General features: G+C 44.2%; 1 protein-coding gene across 1 annotated transcript; it reads left to right on the top strand.

Moving 5' to 3' along the window:
* Positions 1–1568: 1568 nt before the first annotated feature.
* Positions 1569–18239, top strand: LOC114564713 (platelet-derived growth factor subunit A). The gene is made up of 7 exons (XM_028592237.1): positions 1569–2409; positions 2661–2757; positions 11017–11124; positions 11861–12054; positions 14754–14786; positions 15349–15475; positions 17560–18239. Exons 1-7 carry the CDS (start codon positions 2347–2349, stop codon positions 17568–17570), a joined length of 633 nt encoding a protein of 210 aa, XP_028448038.1. The 5' UTR covers positions 1569–2346; the 3' UTR covers positions 17571–18239.
* Positions 18240–19448: the final 1209 nt, after the last annotated feature.

Below are 19448 nucleotides of genomic sequence, written 5' to 3' on the forward strand. Positions count from 1 at the left end.
TATTGGGTAAATTGCTTTGCACCTGTGTGTTTTTGCATGGGAAAGTGAGACCGACAAAGGGAGAGTAAATGTGTACGTGCATGTTTGAATGCTTGAGGCTGGATTTCCAGATTCCAGTGCCGCTTTGCGAAGCTTTAGCTCTGGAAAGTCTTTTACATTCCCTCAACAATTTACTAACCCAAAGAAATGGATCAGTGCAAACTGCTTCTCATCTCACAGAGTCTCAGTTAGCTGCATATTAAAGGCGTTGCATGTTTACACTCATTAATTACAAATCACACCTCTGCCGACTATAACTATCCCAAGCATATCACCGCTTTTTTAGATTGATATGTTGCCATTGATTTCCATTAATTTCTGTACATTACAAAGATGATTTTCCTGTAACAGACTGGTGATCAATCCAGGGTGTAACCTGTCTCTTGCACAATGTGGTCTGAGCTCCAGCCCCTTCAGCCCTGCTCAGATGCGATGGATGGAAATTAACTGGAGTGTTCTTTCCTCAAGAATAATAATCTATCCCAGTGCACATTTAGGGTTAGTGTAAACAAAATGAGTTGTTTGACATACCTTCCTAAACTAACAAATTAATTACATTTTCTGATCTGGTGCCACTATCAGCAGGAAGAAAATCATTTTCTCCGTGCCTTCCAAAACCGCTACTGTTAAAAATGATTTGCATAACAATTTTAAGGTTAAGGTTTGGTTAGGTTTAGACAACTAACACTACTTGATTAAATTTAGGGAAAGATCGTGTTCATGGTTAAAAGAAATCAAAGTTGATTGTTGGCAGGAGCCAGGATGTCGGCCACAACCATCATTCCCAAATTTCTCCCTAACAGGTTTTGGGAATGGTACAACAATGTCACGCTACTTCTACCTTTGCTTCTAAGAAGGAGCAGTCATTATTTGCACGCCCACCACAAGAGGTCAAATTAGGTTCTTCCAAAGATTCTTGTTAGCACATTTCATGGGAAACTTTTCCAAATGGCTTATTCTACTATGGTGAAACCTTGCACATAGTACCACCATCAGGCCAACACGTTCACTTTTTACAAAAGGACAGTCTATCTTGGGTCTGGACACTTATTAATGAGCTTTATTACACAGCAATTAAACACCGACACGGTCACTGATCACACACACGCACACGCACACACACACACACACACACACACACACACACATACACACTGCAAGACTTTGGTGAGTAGGATAATTTAAGGGAAAGGTGGGACCATTGACTCAGCAACTGATTCACCAATGATTTTAGGAAGGTTAAAAATTAGTTTGAATAAAGACGGTTGATTATCACACAATCTAAACCAAATTCGATTTGTTGCTTTATCATGTAAAGCATAAATGAAGTAAAAATGGACATAGCTACAACATCAAAGCAACAGTCTCAACAAATGTTAGTTATATTGGCTAAAAAATGTGTCTTACATTGTAAATTGGTCGGTTTACCCTGAGTTTGCGCTGCTACAATTAGTCTCGCAAAGCGCGCTCGCAGTTTAGTGCCACGGGGACGCGCACGGTTATATGCTGTGACTGAAAGCATCCCGACTTCATTCACCCCGGAGATCACAGGACCGCTGGGAGCTGACATCAAGCTCCTCTGAGCTGCACAGCGGAGAGTTTTCTTTCTTGTTTCGTGCGTTGGTGCCATTTCACTTTTCCTTCTCGTGTTCAGGACAGAACTGGTCATATCTGGACATTTTCCATTTAAAAGATAATGCACATTGTAGGCTAATGATTCACATAAATTGCCACGATGCTCAACCGCTGCAGGATGCACAAATGTGTTATTTTGACCGGATTACAATGAGGATAAAGTGATGGATATTGTTGGATGTGTGAATGTAAAAGAAAAGGTTTCCTGTTTCCATTCGACTCCGGTTCTTTTCATGCCGACACGAAGAACTGCTGAACATCAACTTGACCTAAATTAGTTTTGACTGTTTGATGAACGTTGATGCTTCAAACTTCTGGACAAAAGGCTGCGCAACTGTGAGCTTTTCCCCTGCAGCTCGGACTTAAACCATATGCTTTACGGACACTTTGATATTATTTTAGAAATCGGCTCCTCTCTCACCTGCAGTGTCTTACACTGAATGCAGGAGCAGAACAAGCTTGGCTCCATTCTTTAACCGCATTTCATTCAGGAGTTTACGCATCATCTTAAGTTTTAGACGCGCCTGGCCCGCTCTTTCATTGAGGTCGTGGTGGTGGCCAGTTCTCCCGAGGGATGTTTCTGGGCTCCCGGGAACAGGGAGCGACAGCCCGGCTCCTCCTGCATTGGACTTTCGCCTCGTCCTGGTGCCTATGCTGCGGATCTGAGAGGAGATGAGAGCTGCGGTATACCACCTCCTCGCCGGCTGCCTCTGCCTGTTACGTACCGCTGCTGAGGTAAGCCGAAGATAACTGCGGCACAGCAAAACACATTCAATTCACAATGCATAATTTACGCACAAATGTTTACTTTCTTTTGGCGCAGATATGCATTAATGCTGTTCCTTTTAAAGTAAATGCTAAAGTAAAAAAGCTGTCTGGCACTGAGTTTGCAGATCTATGCTTGCAGTGATGCTTGCATGATTCTGTGGAGCTTTGTGTCTCCATCCCCCAGTGGAGCGGCTCACCGACTGATTTTCTTCCCACAGGAGTCTCCTCTCCCCCGGGAGCTGTTGGAGCGGCTCTCCCGCAGCGAGATCCGTAGCATTAGCGACCTCCAGCGGCTGCTAGAGATAGACTCCGTAGGTAAAGCGCTTCATTATAATACAACTCTCTCACTCCCACAAGCTGGATGGATTAGTGAGTTTTACAGCAAAAAGAGGCTATTCATCGAAATCTTCTGTTCATACATGAGGTTGATGATATGAGCATAATGATGCACACCTGATACCTGCCCATACAAATAAGTGATTATTATGAGGATAAAATGCATGTGAACTTCTGAAGTTAGGGGTTTTATCAATCAAGTGTTTTTTTTTTTTTTTTTTTTTTTTTTTTTTGCATTTGGTGGGACCTAACAACAGAGTAGGCTACAGCTGACAAAGTTCAGCCCCCAGAGGCTTACATGTGTGCCAGTCAGGGCTGCTGCTTCCCTCCCTGTCTGCGCCTTGAAATACTCTAAAATGAGGTATTAGTTGCATCTGGTTCAGTGCACAGTAAAAGGATGCTGTCCTCTTGGCTCATTACTGGAATGCCTCCCCGGATGTTGCTAGGAGACCAGTGGCCAGTCTCGCTCTTTACATCCTCGATGAACTCTGAGACAGAGTTAACTTTGTGCTTATCAGCCACTGCCAATGGTCAACTAGGATTCTAGAAATGATGTGTAGAGAACAGTGTTTGTTTAAAGGTGCCTTCCACCAATCTTACACATCAAAATCAGTTTACTGGTCATGTTAAAGGCTGTTTTATGCTTCTGCATCGAATCGACGGCGTACCCCCGCAGACCCCTCTGCGTCGCCGCGAACCCCTCTCCGAGCCCTCCGCCGTAGCTCGACTGTGCACCTCCAGGGAATTTGTAACTTTGCGTCGAGGCAACGCAGACCGCAAGGACTGTGATTGGTCAACTCGTCCTGTGTGTTGATAGTCGGTGTTTCAAGCAGCCTACTGTGGGGCGTAGCAACATGCTAGTTCACTGACGTAAGCTTTGCAAATAAACTCCGACATATTTTGGTGACAATGACGGGGTCATCCGTTTGCAAAGTGTCTATATGTCAGTAACGTTTTGAAATTAGCACTTCGCCAGCAAGCAGTACTTTGTGGGCAGTTGTGCTAAAGTTTGGTTGCTAACATAACATTAACTGTCTCTCTCTCTTTCGCTCGCCATTGTCGGAAATGAAAAAGCGGAACCAAAACAAACTATCACCCCCTAGCGTTCTGGCGGTGAAATGCAAAAAAACCTATTCAACCGCAACGCAGAACTCCGAAAGGGTCACGACGCCGTAGATACGACAGGGAGTTAACGCAGAAGCATAAATCAGCCTTAAGTCCAACTCAACCCATGAAAACAGTTGCAAATGGTCTGCTGTGGCTTTGGAGGAGCTTCAAGTGGTGATGTCACAGTTATGTCACCAGGGTTGCCTAATCGCGAGCTGGTAGGCTAAAAGTTTTTATCGGGAAACTGCAGAGTGGGTGGTGTTTTGAAAAAAGGGAGCATTGACCAGGCATAGAGGGTCTAATGCGGAGACAGTTGCATTGTAGGAAATGTAGTCTTTTTGAAGCTTAACCCACACTAATGACTAGAAGTCGGGGTATCTCGACTTCCGCTGTACGAGGTTTACCAATTTTTTTTAGAACAGTTTCTCGCAAGTCCCCCAAAATTGTGAAAGTGCAATACAACACCTTTAGTTTATGCTGATGGTCTTGGTGGGCCATCTGTTACCAATCGTCCTGCTGGTGCAGGGACCCATTTATTGGCATTCATTTTCAACTTCCACTAAACAGTAGCCTAATTTACATTCAGTAAATGTTTCCATATCAATATACACATTACAGTTGTCTCCTGTCAAACACCTGGCACTCATAGGAGGAAATCCAAGTCTCCCCACCAGGGAATGATCCCCTTAAAAAAAGATTTCCCTTTTAAAAACTTAATTGTGACTTCTCGTTCTTCCTTCTTTGTGGAATCGCTCTTAGCCGGAAGAGCAGTTAGTTCAAACTGCAACTGCAATTTGTAAAAATATTTTTTGGTTGTTCTTTTAAAGCACCAAAAAGAAAAAGTCAACATTACATAAGTAAAGTAAAATGGCTACAACTCTAAATAACGGCAATATTCACCTTCAATAAACACAGTCGATGCCTGTTCTCATTATCCAGGTGATAAATTAGAACAGACTGAATCAGTGAGGTGAGACAGGAGGAAATAACTGTTGCATTAAACAGGGTTTATTGCATTCACGCCCCGAGTCGGACTCTACATTCCTGCCTCACAAACTTTCTCCTGCTCTGAACTTCACGTTGCCTGTGAAAAACAGTCGATTCATTTTTTAGTGTCCTCTGCTGCGAGCGGTGCCACCATTAATCCTGGCATCATTGAGATGCAAATGCCGAGTGTGACGGCTCCCCGGCTCGGTGGGGGTCAAGTGGCTCACTTCATTATGCTGTTGTCATGCTGCCCATTATTGGTTTGAGAGAAGGGCTCGCTGGAAGGCTGCTGCGTTGCTATGTATAATTCATGCTCAAATTCCTGCATGTCAGGGCGAGAGAGCGAGAGCGGCACAGACAGAAAGAGAGAGAGAGAGATGTCGAAGGTGGACTCTGTTGTGTTTTAGAAACACATTGTGAATATAGGCGGGCGTGTGTGCGTGACTGGTGCACACACACACGCAAACACACAAAGACGTGTATTCAGAATCAGATTAAAACAGCCTTGCTCAGACATCATTTATGCTGATTTCCGGGAATCTTACTCTCTTTTTTAACCCCGCGCTGCAGACACATGCACGCACGCACGCACGCACGCACACACACACACACACACACATACGTAGAAGTCCACACTACAACACACACAAATTTAGCTCAGAATATATTGCCTCTGAACAAGTCTGTAGAGATCCTGTGGTTTCGCAGTGATGAAATGGTTTGATGGATCTGTGAAGACTTTAGAAACGCTTGATTGACTTTGACAGCATCTCATCACACACACACACACACACACACACACACACACACACACACACACACACACACACACACACACACACACACACACACACACACACAGTATAAAAATTTGCCTTTTCTGCTCAGGTCTTGTTTTGTGCTTCACTTGGCTGCAAGACAAACTTCTCCTTGGAACAATAACATTGTTAATGTAAAGTTGACACTGCTACGTACCAATATATTAAGAACAGCAGTATTTCTGTTATTGAATCTCACAATCCTGGATTAATACAAATACTATTTTGAGTACTGGTCTTGATGACAGTAAATGGTCAGGTCACACAACACGATGAATGAGAGATAAACTGGACTCCAATCAATATTCCTCTAGAATAGCAGTACACGTATCAGAGTACAGAGTCAAGTATCGATGCGGCAGTATACAGTACAGGCCAAAAGTTTGGACACACCTTCTCATTCGATGCGTTTCCTTTTTATTTTCATGACTATTTGCATTGTAGATTCTCACTGAAGGCATCACTGAATGAACACATATGGAATTATGTACTTAACAAAAAAGTGTGAAATAACTGAAAACATCCATCCATCCATCCATCCATCTTCGTCCGCTTATCCGGTGTCGGGTCGCGGGGGGAGCAGCTCCAGCAGGGGACCCCAAACTTCCCTTTCCCGAGCAACATTAACCAGCTCCGACTGGGGGATCCCGAGGCGTTCCCAGGCCAGGTTGGAGATATAATCCCTCCACCTAGTCCTGGGTCTTCCCCGAGGCCTCCTCCCAGCTGGACGTGCCTGGAACACCTCCCTAGGGAGGCGCCCAGGGGGCATCCTTACCAGATGCCCGAACCACCTCAACTGGCTCCTTTCGACGCAAAGGAGCAGCGGCTCTACTCCGAGCTCCTCACGGATGACTGAGCTTCTCACCCTATCTCTAAGGGAGACGCCAGCCACCCTCCTGAGGAAACCCATTTCGCCGCTTGTACCCTGGATCTCGTTCTTTCGGTCATGACCCAGCCTTCATGACCATAGGTGAGGGTAGGAACGAAAACTGACCGGTAGATCGAGAGCTTTGCCTTCTGGCTCAGCTCTCTTTTTCGTCTGGCGGTGCGATAGATTGAATGCAATACCGCACCCGCTGCGCCTATTCTCCGACCAATCTCCCGCTCCATTGTCCCCTCACTCGCGAACAAAACCCCAAGGTACTTGAACTCCTTCACTTGGGGTAAGGACTCATTCCCTACCTGGAGAAGGCATTCCATCGGTTTCCTGCTGAGAACCATGGCCTCCGATTTAGAGGTGCTGATCCTCATCCCAACCGCTTGACACTCGGTTGCGAACCGATCCAGTGAGTGCTGAAGGTCGCAGGCCGATGATGCCATCAGGACCACATCATCTGCAAAGAGCAGCGATGAGATCCCCAGCCCACCAAACTGCAACCCCTCCCCACCCCGACTACGCCTCGATATCCTGTCCATAAATATTACAAACAGGATTGGTGACAAAGCGCAGCCCTGGCGGAGGCCAACCCTCACCTGAAACGAGTCCGACTTACTACCGAGAACCCGGACACAGCTCTCACTTTGGTCATACAGAGATTGGATGGCCCTGAGTAGAGACCCCTCACCCCATACTCCCCGCAGCACCTCCCACAGTATCTCCCGGGGACCCGGTCATACGCCTTCTCCAAATCCACAAAACACATGTAGACCGGTTGGGCATACTCCCAGGCTCCCTCCAGGATCCTTGCGAGTGAAGAGCTGGTCCGTTGTTCCACGACCAGGACGGAATCCGCATTGTTCCTCCTCAACCCGAGGTTCGACTATCGGCCGAACCCTCCTTTCCAGCACCTTGGAGTAGACTTTACCAGGGAGGCTGAGAAGTGTGATACCCCTATAATTGGCACACACCCTCTGGTCCCCCTTTTTTTAAATAGGAACCACCACCCCAGTCTGCCACTCCTTTGGCACCGTCCCAGACTTCCACGCAATGTTGAAGAGGCGTGTCAACCAGGACAACCCCTCCACACCCAGAGCCTTGAGCATTTCTGGACGGATCTCATCAATCCCGGGCTTTGCCACTGTGTAGTTGTTTGACTACATCAGTGACTTCCGCCTGGGAAATCGACGACAATCCCCCGTTATCCTCCAGCTCTGCCTCTAACATAGAGGGCGTATTAGTCGGATTCAGGAGTTCCTCAAAGTGCTCCCTCCACCGCCCTATTACCTCCTCAGTGGAGGTCAACAGTGTCCCATCCTTACTGTACACAGCTTGGATGGTTCCCCGCTTCCCCCCTCCTGAGGTGGCGAACAGTTTTCCAGAAACACTTTGGTGCCGACCGAAAGTCCTTCTCCATGTCTTCTCCAAACTTCTCCCACACCCGCTGCTTTGCCTCTTTCACGGCAGAGGCTGCAGCCCTTCGGGCCCTTCGGTACCCTGCAACTGCCTCCGGAGTCCTCCGAGATAACATATCCCGGAAGGACTCCTTCTTCAGTCGGACGGCTTCCCTGACCACTGGTGTCCACCACGGTGTTCGTGGGTTACCGCCCCTTGAGGCACCTAAGATCCTAAGACCACAGCTCCTCGCCGCAGCTTCAGCAATGGAAACTTTGAACATTGTCCACTCGGGTTCAATGCCCCCAGCCTCCACAGGGATGCACGAAAAGCTCCGCCCGGAGGTGTGAGTTGAAAGTCTGTCGGACAGGGGCCTCCTCCAGACGTTCCCAATTTACCCGCACTACACGTTTGGGCTTACCAGGTCTGTCCAGAGTCTTCCCCACCCCTGACCCAACTCACCACCAGATGGTGATCGGTTGACAGCTCTGCCCCTCTCTTCACCCGAGTGTCCAAAACATACGGCCTCAGATCAGATGAAACAATTATGAAATCGATCATTGACCTTGGCCTAGGGTGCTCTGGTACCAGGTACACTTATGAGCATCCCTATGTTCGAACATGGTGTTCGTTATAGACAATCCATGACTAGCACAGAAGTCCAACAACAAACAACCACTCTGGTTTAGATCAGGGAGGCCGTTCCTCCCAATCACGCCTCCAGGTGTCTCCATCATTGCCCACGTGTGCGTTGAAGTCCCCCAGCATAACAATGGAGTCCCCCACTGGAGCCCCATGCAGGACTCCAGTCAAGGTCTCCAAGAAGGCCGAATACTCCGAACTCCTGTTTGGTGCATATGCACAAACAACAGTCAGAGTTTTCCCCCACAACCCGCAGGCGTGGGGAGGCGACCCTCTCGTCCACCGGGGTAAACTCCAACACAGCGCGCCAGCCGGGGCTTGTGAGTATCCCCACACCCGCCCGGCGCCTCACACCCTGGGCAACTCCGGAGAAGAAAAGAGTCCAACCCCTATCCAGGAGTATGGTTCCAGAACCGAGACTGTGCGTGAGGGTAAGCCCCACCAGATCTAACCGGTAGCGCCCACCTCCCGCACCAGTTCCGGCTCCTTCCCCCACAGAGAGGTGACGCCCACGCCCCCAGAGCCAGCGCCTGCCGCCCGGGTCTGGTCCGTCGAGGCCCCTGACCTTCACTGCCACCCATGTGGCATCGCACCCGACCCCAACGGTTCCTCCCACAGGTGGTGGGCCCATGGGCTGGAAATAACTGAAAACATGTCTTATATTTTAGATTCTTCAAAGTAGCCACCCTTTGCTTTTTTATTAATAAGGGAACAAATTCCACTAATTAACCCTGACAAAGCACACCTGTGAAGTGAAAACCATTTCAGGTGACTACCTCATGAAGCTCATTGAGAGAACACCAAGGGTTTGCAGAGTTATCAAAAAAAACAAAGGGTGGCTACTTTGAAGAATCTAAAATATAAGACATGTTTTCAGTTATTTCACACTTTTTTGTTAAGTACATAATTCCATATGTGTTCATTCATAGTTTTGATGCCTTCAGTGAAAATCTACAATGTAAATAGTCATGAAAATAAAGAAAACACGTGTCCAAACTTTTGGATACATGTATGACGAAATACTCGTCAGATGGTCGAATAGCTTCAAAATCCCGCTCCCCCCTCCCTTCGCACTCCCAACAATTTCTGTAACTTTCGGAATCAGTCATTCCGACATTTAAACCCACTTTGTGCCGTGATTGGCCGGGCTGTGCAGAGATGATAGGGTAAGGAGTGTTTGAACATCTCTCTCAACCTCTCCTTAATCATGACACAGCTATTTCTGTCACTTTTTATCAAGTGTTATAGTGTGAATGCTTTGCAGGAGAGATTGTTTGAAAGGATGCTCTGTTATCCCCGTATTTAATCGATTATCTCGCCACTCTTAATGAAGAGTGAATGGCTTTTCATTCCATGTTCGCACTCGAGTGCCACCTTCTGATGTGGTTGGCCAACATGTCGAAAGAACATTCTTTTCAAGCATACCTTGGTCAAACGTAAAAACACTACATCCAACCACATGGATAAACAAAAAGTTATCATACTCGCATAACAGCTCAGTCATCTAAACTAGCATTTAGAAAGAAGGTCAGTTTGGCTTGTGACTTTATGTCACTTAGGTGAGTGTCATTGCTTTTATAAAGTGTTCCAATTTCTGTCTGAACACAACAGCATTTTCTCAGCTGCAGAGTTCTGACCTCAGAGTGAACTCCTGATGCAGTGTGTGTGTGTGTGTGTGTGTGTGTGTGTGTGTGTGTGTGTGTGTGTGTGTGTGTGTGTGTGTGTGTGTGTGTGTGTGTGTGTGTGTGTGTGTGTGTGTGTGTGTGTGTGTGTGTACGCGCGTGTGTATCTGTTTCTTTAAGTGAATTAGATTTAAAACGTATCGGATAACACACTGTGTTTCTCACTGGCTACATTTACATGCAGAGAACTCAGTAACCTGTAGACAGATGTAAACATCATAACTCAGTTAGAATAACCTGGTTAAGCTTGTGCTCTGATCAGGAGAGACTTGATAAAGATGTCTGTAATAAACAACTTGCTGCAGCATGTAAACATTCTAGTCCTTTCACTTTCCGGTGTCTTTTCGTGTGATCGGTCAGTTGGTCAGTCATCAAGATGTCTGATAACCAGTTATTTCCTTCTTTGCCTTGAATACCACTTTGATTTTTATTAAGTTATCTTGAAAATGATTCTCATGTTCTATGTGACCTCCTTAACTTCTTTTCTTTAGACCCACATTTCATGTTGTGCACAAGAACAATCCGGTCTAATGAGAAAACAGCCGGAAGAACCTCTTACATGTGTCTTATCCTTCAAAGAGGTGTGTGTGTGTGTGTGTGTGTGTGTGTGTGTGTGTGTGTGTGTGTGTGTGTGTTTTTGCAGGGATCTGGGAATATTTCTGAATGGTGTTGTTTAACAGTGAGTGTGTGTGACGTCTGAATGTGCGTGTGTTGTTTTGTCTTTATCCAGAGAACGAGGTGATCGAGGAGACCAAACACATCTACCACAAGGACTTCTCTCACAGCGTCCCCGACCTGAAGAGAGCACACACACACACCAGACGCAAGAGGAGCACTGGTGAGACACACACACCCCCACACACACACATACACACACACACACACACACACACACACCATCAAGGTCTCAGAATCTGGAGCACAGTGGCTAGATATACATATAAATTCTAGATATATGGAATAAAAGAGGGTTTATATTTTGATATGACGTATTTCGCTTTGAAATATAATGTCTGCCATGCCTTGTACCTGGATTATTTTTATGACAGGGTGTTATCTACCTAATAAAGCGGGACGCCTCTGTGTGTGTGTGTGTGTGTATGTAAGTCTCTGCGTCTGTCTTTGAAATATCTCATGAACCGTTCATACAATCTACTTCACACTTGGTTTCCTGGGTACCCAATGACATGGCTATAAAGTGGAATTGCATATTAAGTGGTTTGGGGTCCTTCAGTAAGTAATTTTGGGATATAATTTGGTGTTGGAGAAATCTCCAAGCAGCTGTACCACGGGCCAAGCAATCGGCCTGTTCCAAACAGGCACATGTTCAACGGGCACTGTACTAGTTTTTTAAAATGAGCACAATGACCAAAAGGACGAGAGTTTAATCTATCAATATTACATAGTTCATATTCCTGTAACGTATCATACCAGAAATCATACCAGAAATCTGAAAGTTCTCCATAGTGCCAGTGTATCACTGATGAAATGTGTGGTTAAAAGTGATAATGCAATATCTGGTTCTCTTTCCCCGCAAAGTTTCTGTAATCTTTGACCTTTTTGTTCCCCTGCAGTGGTGGAGGAGGCCTTGCCGGCGGTGTGTAAGGTGCGGACAGCGATCTATGAGATCCCCAGGAGCCAGGTGGATCCCACCTCCGCCAACTTCATCATCTGGCCGCCCTGCGTCGAGGTGAGGCGCTGCACCGGCTGCTGCAACACCAGCAACATGAGATGCCAGGCTGCTCGCAAGCACCACCGCACAGTCAAGGTACAAAACAAGAACATGTTTCTACTGTTTATTGTGTGTGTGTGTGTGTGTGTGTGTGTGTGTGTGTGTGTGTGTGTGTGTGTGTGTGTGTGTGTGTGTGTGTGTGGCAGTGAGTTAGTTCAAGAACGTAATAGCTTCCTTTTGATATCTGCCAAAGCTGGAAATAAGCTCTGTAAACCCCAATTGGTTCACAGTCACCACCTGCTTACTGGGAGCTGACCCAAAGTGTGTATGTTTGTGTGTGTGTGTGTGTGTAGTTCTACGCACAGGAAAGGGATCTAAGATTTACTTTTAAATCATGAGAATAACATAATTAACTTGATATTGATATTTTGTGTGTGTGTGTGTGTGTGTGTGTGTGTGTATGTGTGTGTGTGTGTGTGTGTGTGAGGGCTGCATGATATAAGGGAAATATCCATTTGTGATTATTTTGACTGATATTGCGATTGCGATATGATTCAAGATATTGGAAGGGAATGATATTTTTGTATGATTCTCATTTTTATTGAAAAATATTAGAAATGAAAAGAAATTAAAATTATTATAGTGTGATTTTTTTGCGAGGATTTGTACCAGACTAAGATTTTTTTTCTGTAGTCTGTAGGATAGGATTTGTAGGCCGAGACGTCTCTGCAGCACCACAATAATTCAGAATGGTTTGACACATATTTTGTCTTACAAATATTGTGCCCCCCTTTGACTTGGATATTGCACTAGTCCATATTGTGATTTCAATAAAATTGCGATTAATTGTGCAGCACTAGTGTGTGTATAGTGTGCTGCGTACAGTATTGATGACTGCTTATCTAAAGGGTGTGTAGGTAGGTGTAAGTGTGTCACCAATGTTAAATTAACAAACTGTGCATGCATGCAAAGATAACAAAAAAGTAAATTACTGATAAGATTGAAAAGTGGGAGCTGAGAGTGAGCGGGTGAGAAAAAAGAAGAGTGATAGATGGACAAATGAAGATAGGTATTAGTGTGTGTTGCCAGAGGTCGAGAGGGGAAAAGCTTGTGTAAGAAAAGGAGAGGGCGTGTTTGATTCTCTGCGCTTTTGGCCTGCTGATACCCAATCTGAGATGAAAGGACTCATCCTTTGTCTGCTTACAGAGGAAATCAAAAATAAAGTCACTCACATGTGCTGAGATCTAGCGTTCAGAGGGTAAATGGTCACAAGTGCAAAATGCACTCGCACACAGCCAGAGGGGAAATGGCAGGGCTTAGGGTTAGGTGGTGTGTCCATGTGTTAGGCAAAGCGAGAGAGAGAGAGAGAGAGAAGGAAAGATAACATCAGCATCCTAACTTTACCACTTTCATATCAAGCTGTGATGGGGGATGACAGTCAGCACATTTAAGTCAGGCTGATGTATACTGCTGATAATGGATGAAATAATGGATTGACCCTTCTGTTTTGCAAAAAGGTGATGCCTGACATGAAGGAGTTCAAGTTTAAGAATGTGGTTAAGCTGGACCAGGTGATCAACAGGTGCATTGGCTTGGTGTTGGCAGTGATGTGGGTGCTGAAGGGAACCCCCTAACCATCACCACCATGGCTATTTTTGCAATCCAGTTCGCTAAAAGTTATGTACATATACAACACATTTGCTATAGCAAATACGCTTTGTGGGAAATTATCATTGTATTATCATACAAATCAAAACATATAAATGTATCTGCATACTGTTCACTGTCAATATGTTTATTCTGAACCCTAACCCTAACGCTTAACCATAACTTGTCATGACAAAAGCCGAATGACACTTACTAAAGGAAACGTTATGTAATAAACGTTTATGACTTTTTTTATAATGTTTATGACACGTTCATGACAGTGTCATGTAACTCTTGTGTAGATACCATCAAGTAAAGTGTAACCTAACATTTTAATGGTTATGTAGATGAGAAGGTTATGTCTGTCTGTTATAGTATACAGTACTGAACAATATGAAACAGCAGCTGGTTAGCTTAGCTTAGCATAGTTCAAAGCCTTGAAACGAGTAGCCTGGCTCTGTCCAAATCTGCCTAAAAGCAACTTTAAAGTTCTAAGTTAATTAATATATCTTTTTTTGTTCAATCTGTACAAAACAACTAAAGGTAAAAATTCACTGTTTTATGGTGGGGGTTGTGGTGTAGCCTGAACCTAATGAGAGACGGGGCGCAGAACGTGAACCACCCTGCACTTTATAGGAATAACCATCCACCCAGCCTCCTCCCACTGACTTCTGGGTAGCAGTGTATGTCACACTTATTGGACTGCACAAATGATGCAGGCAGCACATATATTTCCTCCAAAACTATACTTTGCAAAGCAAATTAGTAGTATATAAAACACATTTTGTGTTTGTCAGGGCTCACTCTTTTAGCACCCTGTCATGGAAGGTAAATCCTGGCCTAATCGGTGTTTTAGCAGCACAGCTCCTCACCTCAGCTGAACCTCCTGACGATAACTGGTATGAAGTCCATGTTCGGCGGTCTCTGAGTCTGTTCAGACTTGAAGCAGAGATGCTTGTGCAATTAGACCTGGAGCTCCACTCAATTGGCTTCTTGTCTGGGATGTGAGCATCAGCACAGCACAGCATGTACACGTAGTGTGTCTGCTGTGCCATTGTTATTGTATGTTTACAGTATGCCTGGTATGTTGATGCATATGCTCGTGGATTTCTGTTTATATATCTGGGTGTGTATGTTTCTTTAAACAGGCTCAGACATTCAGCGTCAGCAGCAAGTGTGATGTGAGTTGACACAAAACAAAAAATGCTTCACTTAGTGTCAGTGAAATCAGTTCTCCTGGCAGTCCAAACAAGAGCAGACACACCTGTGTGTTTACACAGCCACAGTAGAGACACGGCTGGCATTTGTGAATTACCGGTAAAAGCTGAAGAAAGGCATTTTGTCTGTAGTACTTGTATTACATGTTTACACTTGTATTCGATTTGAAATGTTGCGCTGCATTAGGTGCTCCCTTAGTAATTTTCTTGCAGTTTTTAGCAATCAAACAAACACACTGTTAAATCCATTCTTACATGTTTGCTTTTTTCTTTTTTTTTCTTTTTGGAAAGGCTACAAAATAAAAAGACATGACTCTCTAAACTTAAAGAGAAATCCCAAGCCTGACAGGCCTGCTGTGGCTAGTTATGGTTGCTAAATCATGATTGGACGATTGCAGTTTGGGAGAGGGTTTAGCAAACAGTGCATTTTGACTACTTTATTGATTTTAAGTTTTACGTTTTCTCTCTCTCTCTCTCTCTCTCTCTCTCTCTCTCTCTCTCTCTCTCTCTCTCTCTCTCTCTTCAGGTGGCGAAGGTGGAGTACGTGCGACGGCGACCCAAGCTGAGGGAGGTGCAGGTGAGGCTGGAGGATCACTTGGAGTGCATGTGCACCAACAAACGGCACGTCAGCCCAAACTCCGACACTGACAATGGTGAGAATACGTGTGTGTGTGTGCGTGTGTGTGCGTGTGTGTGTGTGTGTGTGTGTTGGTTAATTTCTCATGTGAAGGCTGCTCCTGTCTGAATGTGTCTACTGACACCAAAAGAACTGATAAGAGATCTGAGGTATTTGCTGTGTTTTTCCTCTCTCCTTGACTTAGTCCTCCCTCAGGGCAACAACCCCCTCACACACACACACACACACACACACACACACACACACACACACACACACACACACACACACACACAAAACCCTGCACATGATTATCCAAATCTTTCCCCTGAACTAGAGCCAACCTTTGACAGCGCAATTGTAACAGTAACTGAAAATCCTGATCCTCAGGACAGAAATGTGTCCATCAATCAATCTGAAGCTTTGCATCTTATACATGACTGTCACAACAGCACTCTTACTAGGTCACACGTAGAAACAGTTCTGTGTCACTGAACATGACACAAGCCTGAATTGAATGCCCTCAGATTAACGTAAAGGCTGCAACAGCACAGGGTTAAATACAGAGAGAGACAGGAAGAGATTAAATGCATGTGTTGTTCCACTTGTTCAGAGCACTGTAGTAAATTCACCACTTTATTATCTTATATACACAAAGAAGGTAAAATCAGTCTAATAAACCACAAAACGCTAAATGAGCCAGTGTTAAGTTAGAGGTACAATAATAATGACACCAGCACTTATCTATATTCTTGATTTTCACCCATGCCAACTGCATGAAATTGTGAATATCCAGAAAAAAATGTTTTGCATACAGCATGTGAGTAAATGGAAATGAAATATTCCTAGTTAATGTCTTGTCATTCAATGCCTGTGCACTGTTGAGCATTAATGTGTAAGGTGAGGGGCTCACAATTATCATTATTGAATATATTATTTTAATATTTTATTAGTGTGACTCTGTAACATCTGTCCAGGATCCAAAGATGAAAAGTAGCATTTGGGCTAACTGACACATTTACAGCAGTGTTTATTAATGTGCACCGTCCTTGTTAAATAAACCAATGAATACATAAATTATGAAAGAAAGAAAGACAGAAATGATTGGGTCTTGAACAACATAATAATAATAATAATAATCAGCCTCAATTGGCCGCTAAAGAAAAAACAGTCCCACTCATAACTAAGAAGTTAACAAGTTAAAGTTACAGTTAAGTAAATATGTGTATGGTTTTGCATGAAACAGCATCCATATTTAGTTTTGGGTACAAAATAGGGTTGGGCAATATATTGATATAATATTGATATATTATATATCGATATAATATCGATATATTAGGACTAGATATCGTCTTAGATTTTGGATATCGTAATATCGTGATATGACATAAATGTTGTCTTTTCCTGGTTTTTAAGGCTGCATTACAGTAAAAAAAAAAATATTTGCCTTTTCCCCACTTAGACATTATGTCCACATTACTGATGATTATTTATCTAAAATCTAAGTGTGAAGATATTTTGTTAGAGCACCAATTGTCATGCCTACAATATCACCGCAATATCGATATCAAGGTATTTGGTCAAGAATATCGTGATATCTGATTTTCTCCATATCGCCCAGCCCTTGTAAAAAAAGGAACTATGTTGAAGGATGACACAAGGTGCACCTTACGTCGCCTAAGTTGCCTCCTCGACTCCCCCACTTGCCTCCCTTCCTCGCGTCTTAGTCCCTCCCACCGAGGAGGAACGGGAGAGACGGATTAGAGGAAATCATGCGAGGAGACAGGAACCTAGCAAATGTGTTTTAGAGAGATGAGACATCCTTTCCTTTCAAAGCATCACATAAACACGTCAGCTGTTTGGGCGGAGTTTGCAACTCCTTCAGCTGCGCGGCTTCCGGGAAGGCTGCTCTCGTGTATCCTCGCCTATTAGCTCCTCGACGATCCCTCCTCGATGCTCGCTCCTCGGGTCAGAAATAAGAGCTTTGAGACGGCCTTCACCAAAGAGGGACAGAACAACTTCCGGTTCAGCCGAGGACCGAGGAGTCGAGGAGCTATCAAATAAGTGACATGAGATGCAGCTCAGTCTTACCTCATCTTTCCTCGACTCTTCTCCCAACAGGCATCAGGTGAAGAGAGATGGAGAGATGGAGGACAGGAAGAGGAGGATGACCTGAACCAGAGGACGAGCACCTTCAGCCTCCTACATCTCCACCACACCAGCTGCCATCAAGTGACTTTCAAAGGTTTGATGGAGTGTATTTAACCTTTGGGAAGAGCCTAACTGACTCACATGGACCTCCAACCAACTGTACTTTGAACGTTTTGCAAAACACTGAGAGCAACAAAGGGCCAGGACATGAAAGAGGCAGATGGTTTCGTGCTGGGATTCCTCGATGGAGAAAAGAAGTAATTAGATGCTGAAAAAACAGAACACTGGCAGCGGTGAGGTGGATTCTGGGATATCGAAAGACTTATTTTCTGCGTCTTGTTCTTTCTTCTCCAGAGCATAAACCGCTCAGCGCCTGGAATTATAAACTGGGTGGAATCCTTTCTAGAAACTGTTGATGGGCTTAGGTTTTTGTACTTCAAGATTTACTATTCCTCAGTAAAACACTCACACACACACCCACACACACACACACACACACACCCACACATATATCCTCTTATTTTTTATAGCCCCTCATTTTCTATTGCTGTCTGTTTGTATTTCTGGTATGTTATCTGCATAAAGAATGGAGGGAATACAACACTCCTGACATGTTACTGACACTAATAAACTATTTATATGAAATCAAAGTGAGCATGGTGATAAAAAAAAAAACAGCTTTTAGAGAAACTGTTTTTTCACAAAATGCTTGTCATAGCAACTGAAGGGTTCAAGAATTTATCAGGTGTGTGTGTGTGTGTGTGTGTGTGTGTGTGTGTGTGTGTGTGTGTGTGTGAGAGAGAGAGATTATCTGGAGGATCATAATACTAAAGCTTAAACCCCTGTGAATTTGTAACTGAGAGCAACACACACTTCTAATGGAGAGAATAGAGATATACGTGTATGCCGTTAACACAGTGGAATAACTAACAGATTTTTCAGTGTTGTTGCTAAGCTTTCAAACTTGACTCAGTAAAGACGAAGGTACATTTTTTTAGGGGTGACCTCAACCAATGGCAAACGCTGCTCGCCAAGTGTCCTTTCTCATTAGTGTTTGTGTGTGTGTAATGAGAAACTCTCTCTCTCTCTTCTCCCTCACTTTCCCAAAAAGACACACATGCACTTGTAAGCACATCATCAGCCTCTTCACCATGGGCAACATCACAATGATGCACAATAGACTCCAAAAGTTCCTGTCATACTGTCTCTACAACTGCGAAATGTCTAGAAATGATGCAAAAACCCAAACGTTAAGCTGTTGTACCTCAGGTATCATTGGCACAAGAAATGGAAGATTGAATAACACCAAATTGAACTTGAAAAGAAAAAATGAAATGCTGTTTTTAAGCATTGCTGTATGGATGGCAATATCAGACAGTGGTCCAGACTAAAACATCTAAACAATTATTGGATGGATTGCCATGGAATTTTGTACAGACATTCATGGTTCCCAGAGGATGAATCCCAATGACTTTGGTGATCCCCTTACATTTCCTCCAGTGCCACCCTTAGGTTGACATTTGTAGTTTTAAGTGACTCATATTGTCATATTGCTGAGTATGAATAGTGGTAACTGGGTTTCTATGTTTGTGTGACCAATTTGAGCATGGAGATTCACATATGTGTGATAAAAAAATATTTTAAACTCAAGGTTCACTACTAGCTTTTCTCCTGAGCTTTCAAACATACAGTATCCCCTAGCCTTGTTCAGGAAACATCACAATACATAAATACTCCAACTTAAACTACACCAGAACCATTGCTGCCATGTTTTATTTTGCAATAGTAAAATAGTCTTTATGTAACAATTACTCTGGTTTGGGGAAAGCAGCCAATTAGTAAATTGAAAATTGTAGGGT

This window comes from Perca flavescens, chromosome 2, assembly GCF_004354835.1.
Source record: "Perca flavescens isolate YP-PL-M2 chromosome 2, PFLA_1.0, whole genome shotgun sequence".
In the NCBI taxonomy this organism is placed as follows: domain Eukaryota; kingdom Metazoa; phylum Chordata; class Actinopteri; order Perciformes; family Percidae; genus Perca; species Perca flavescens.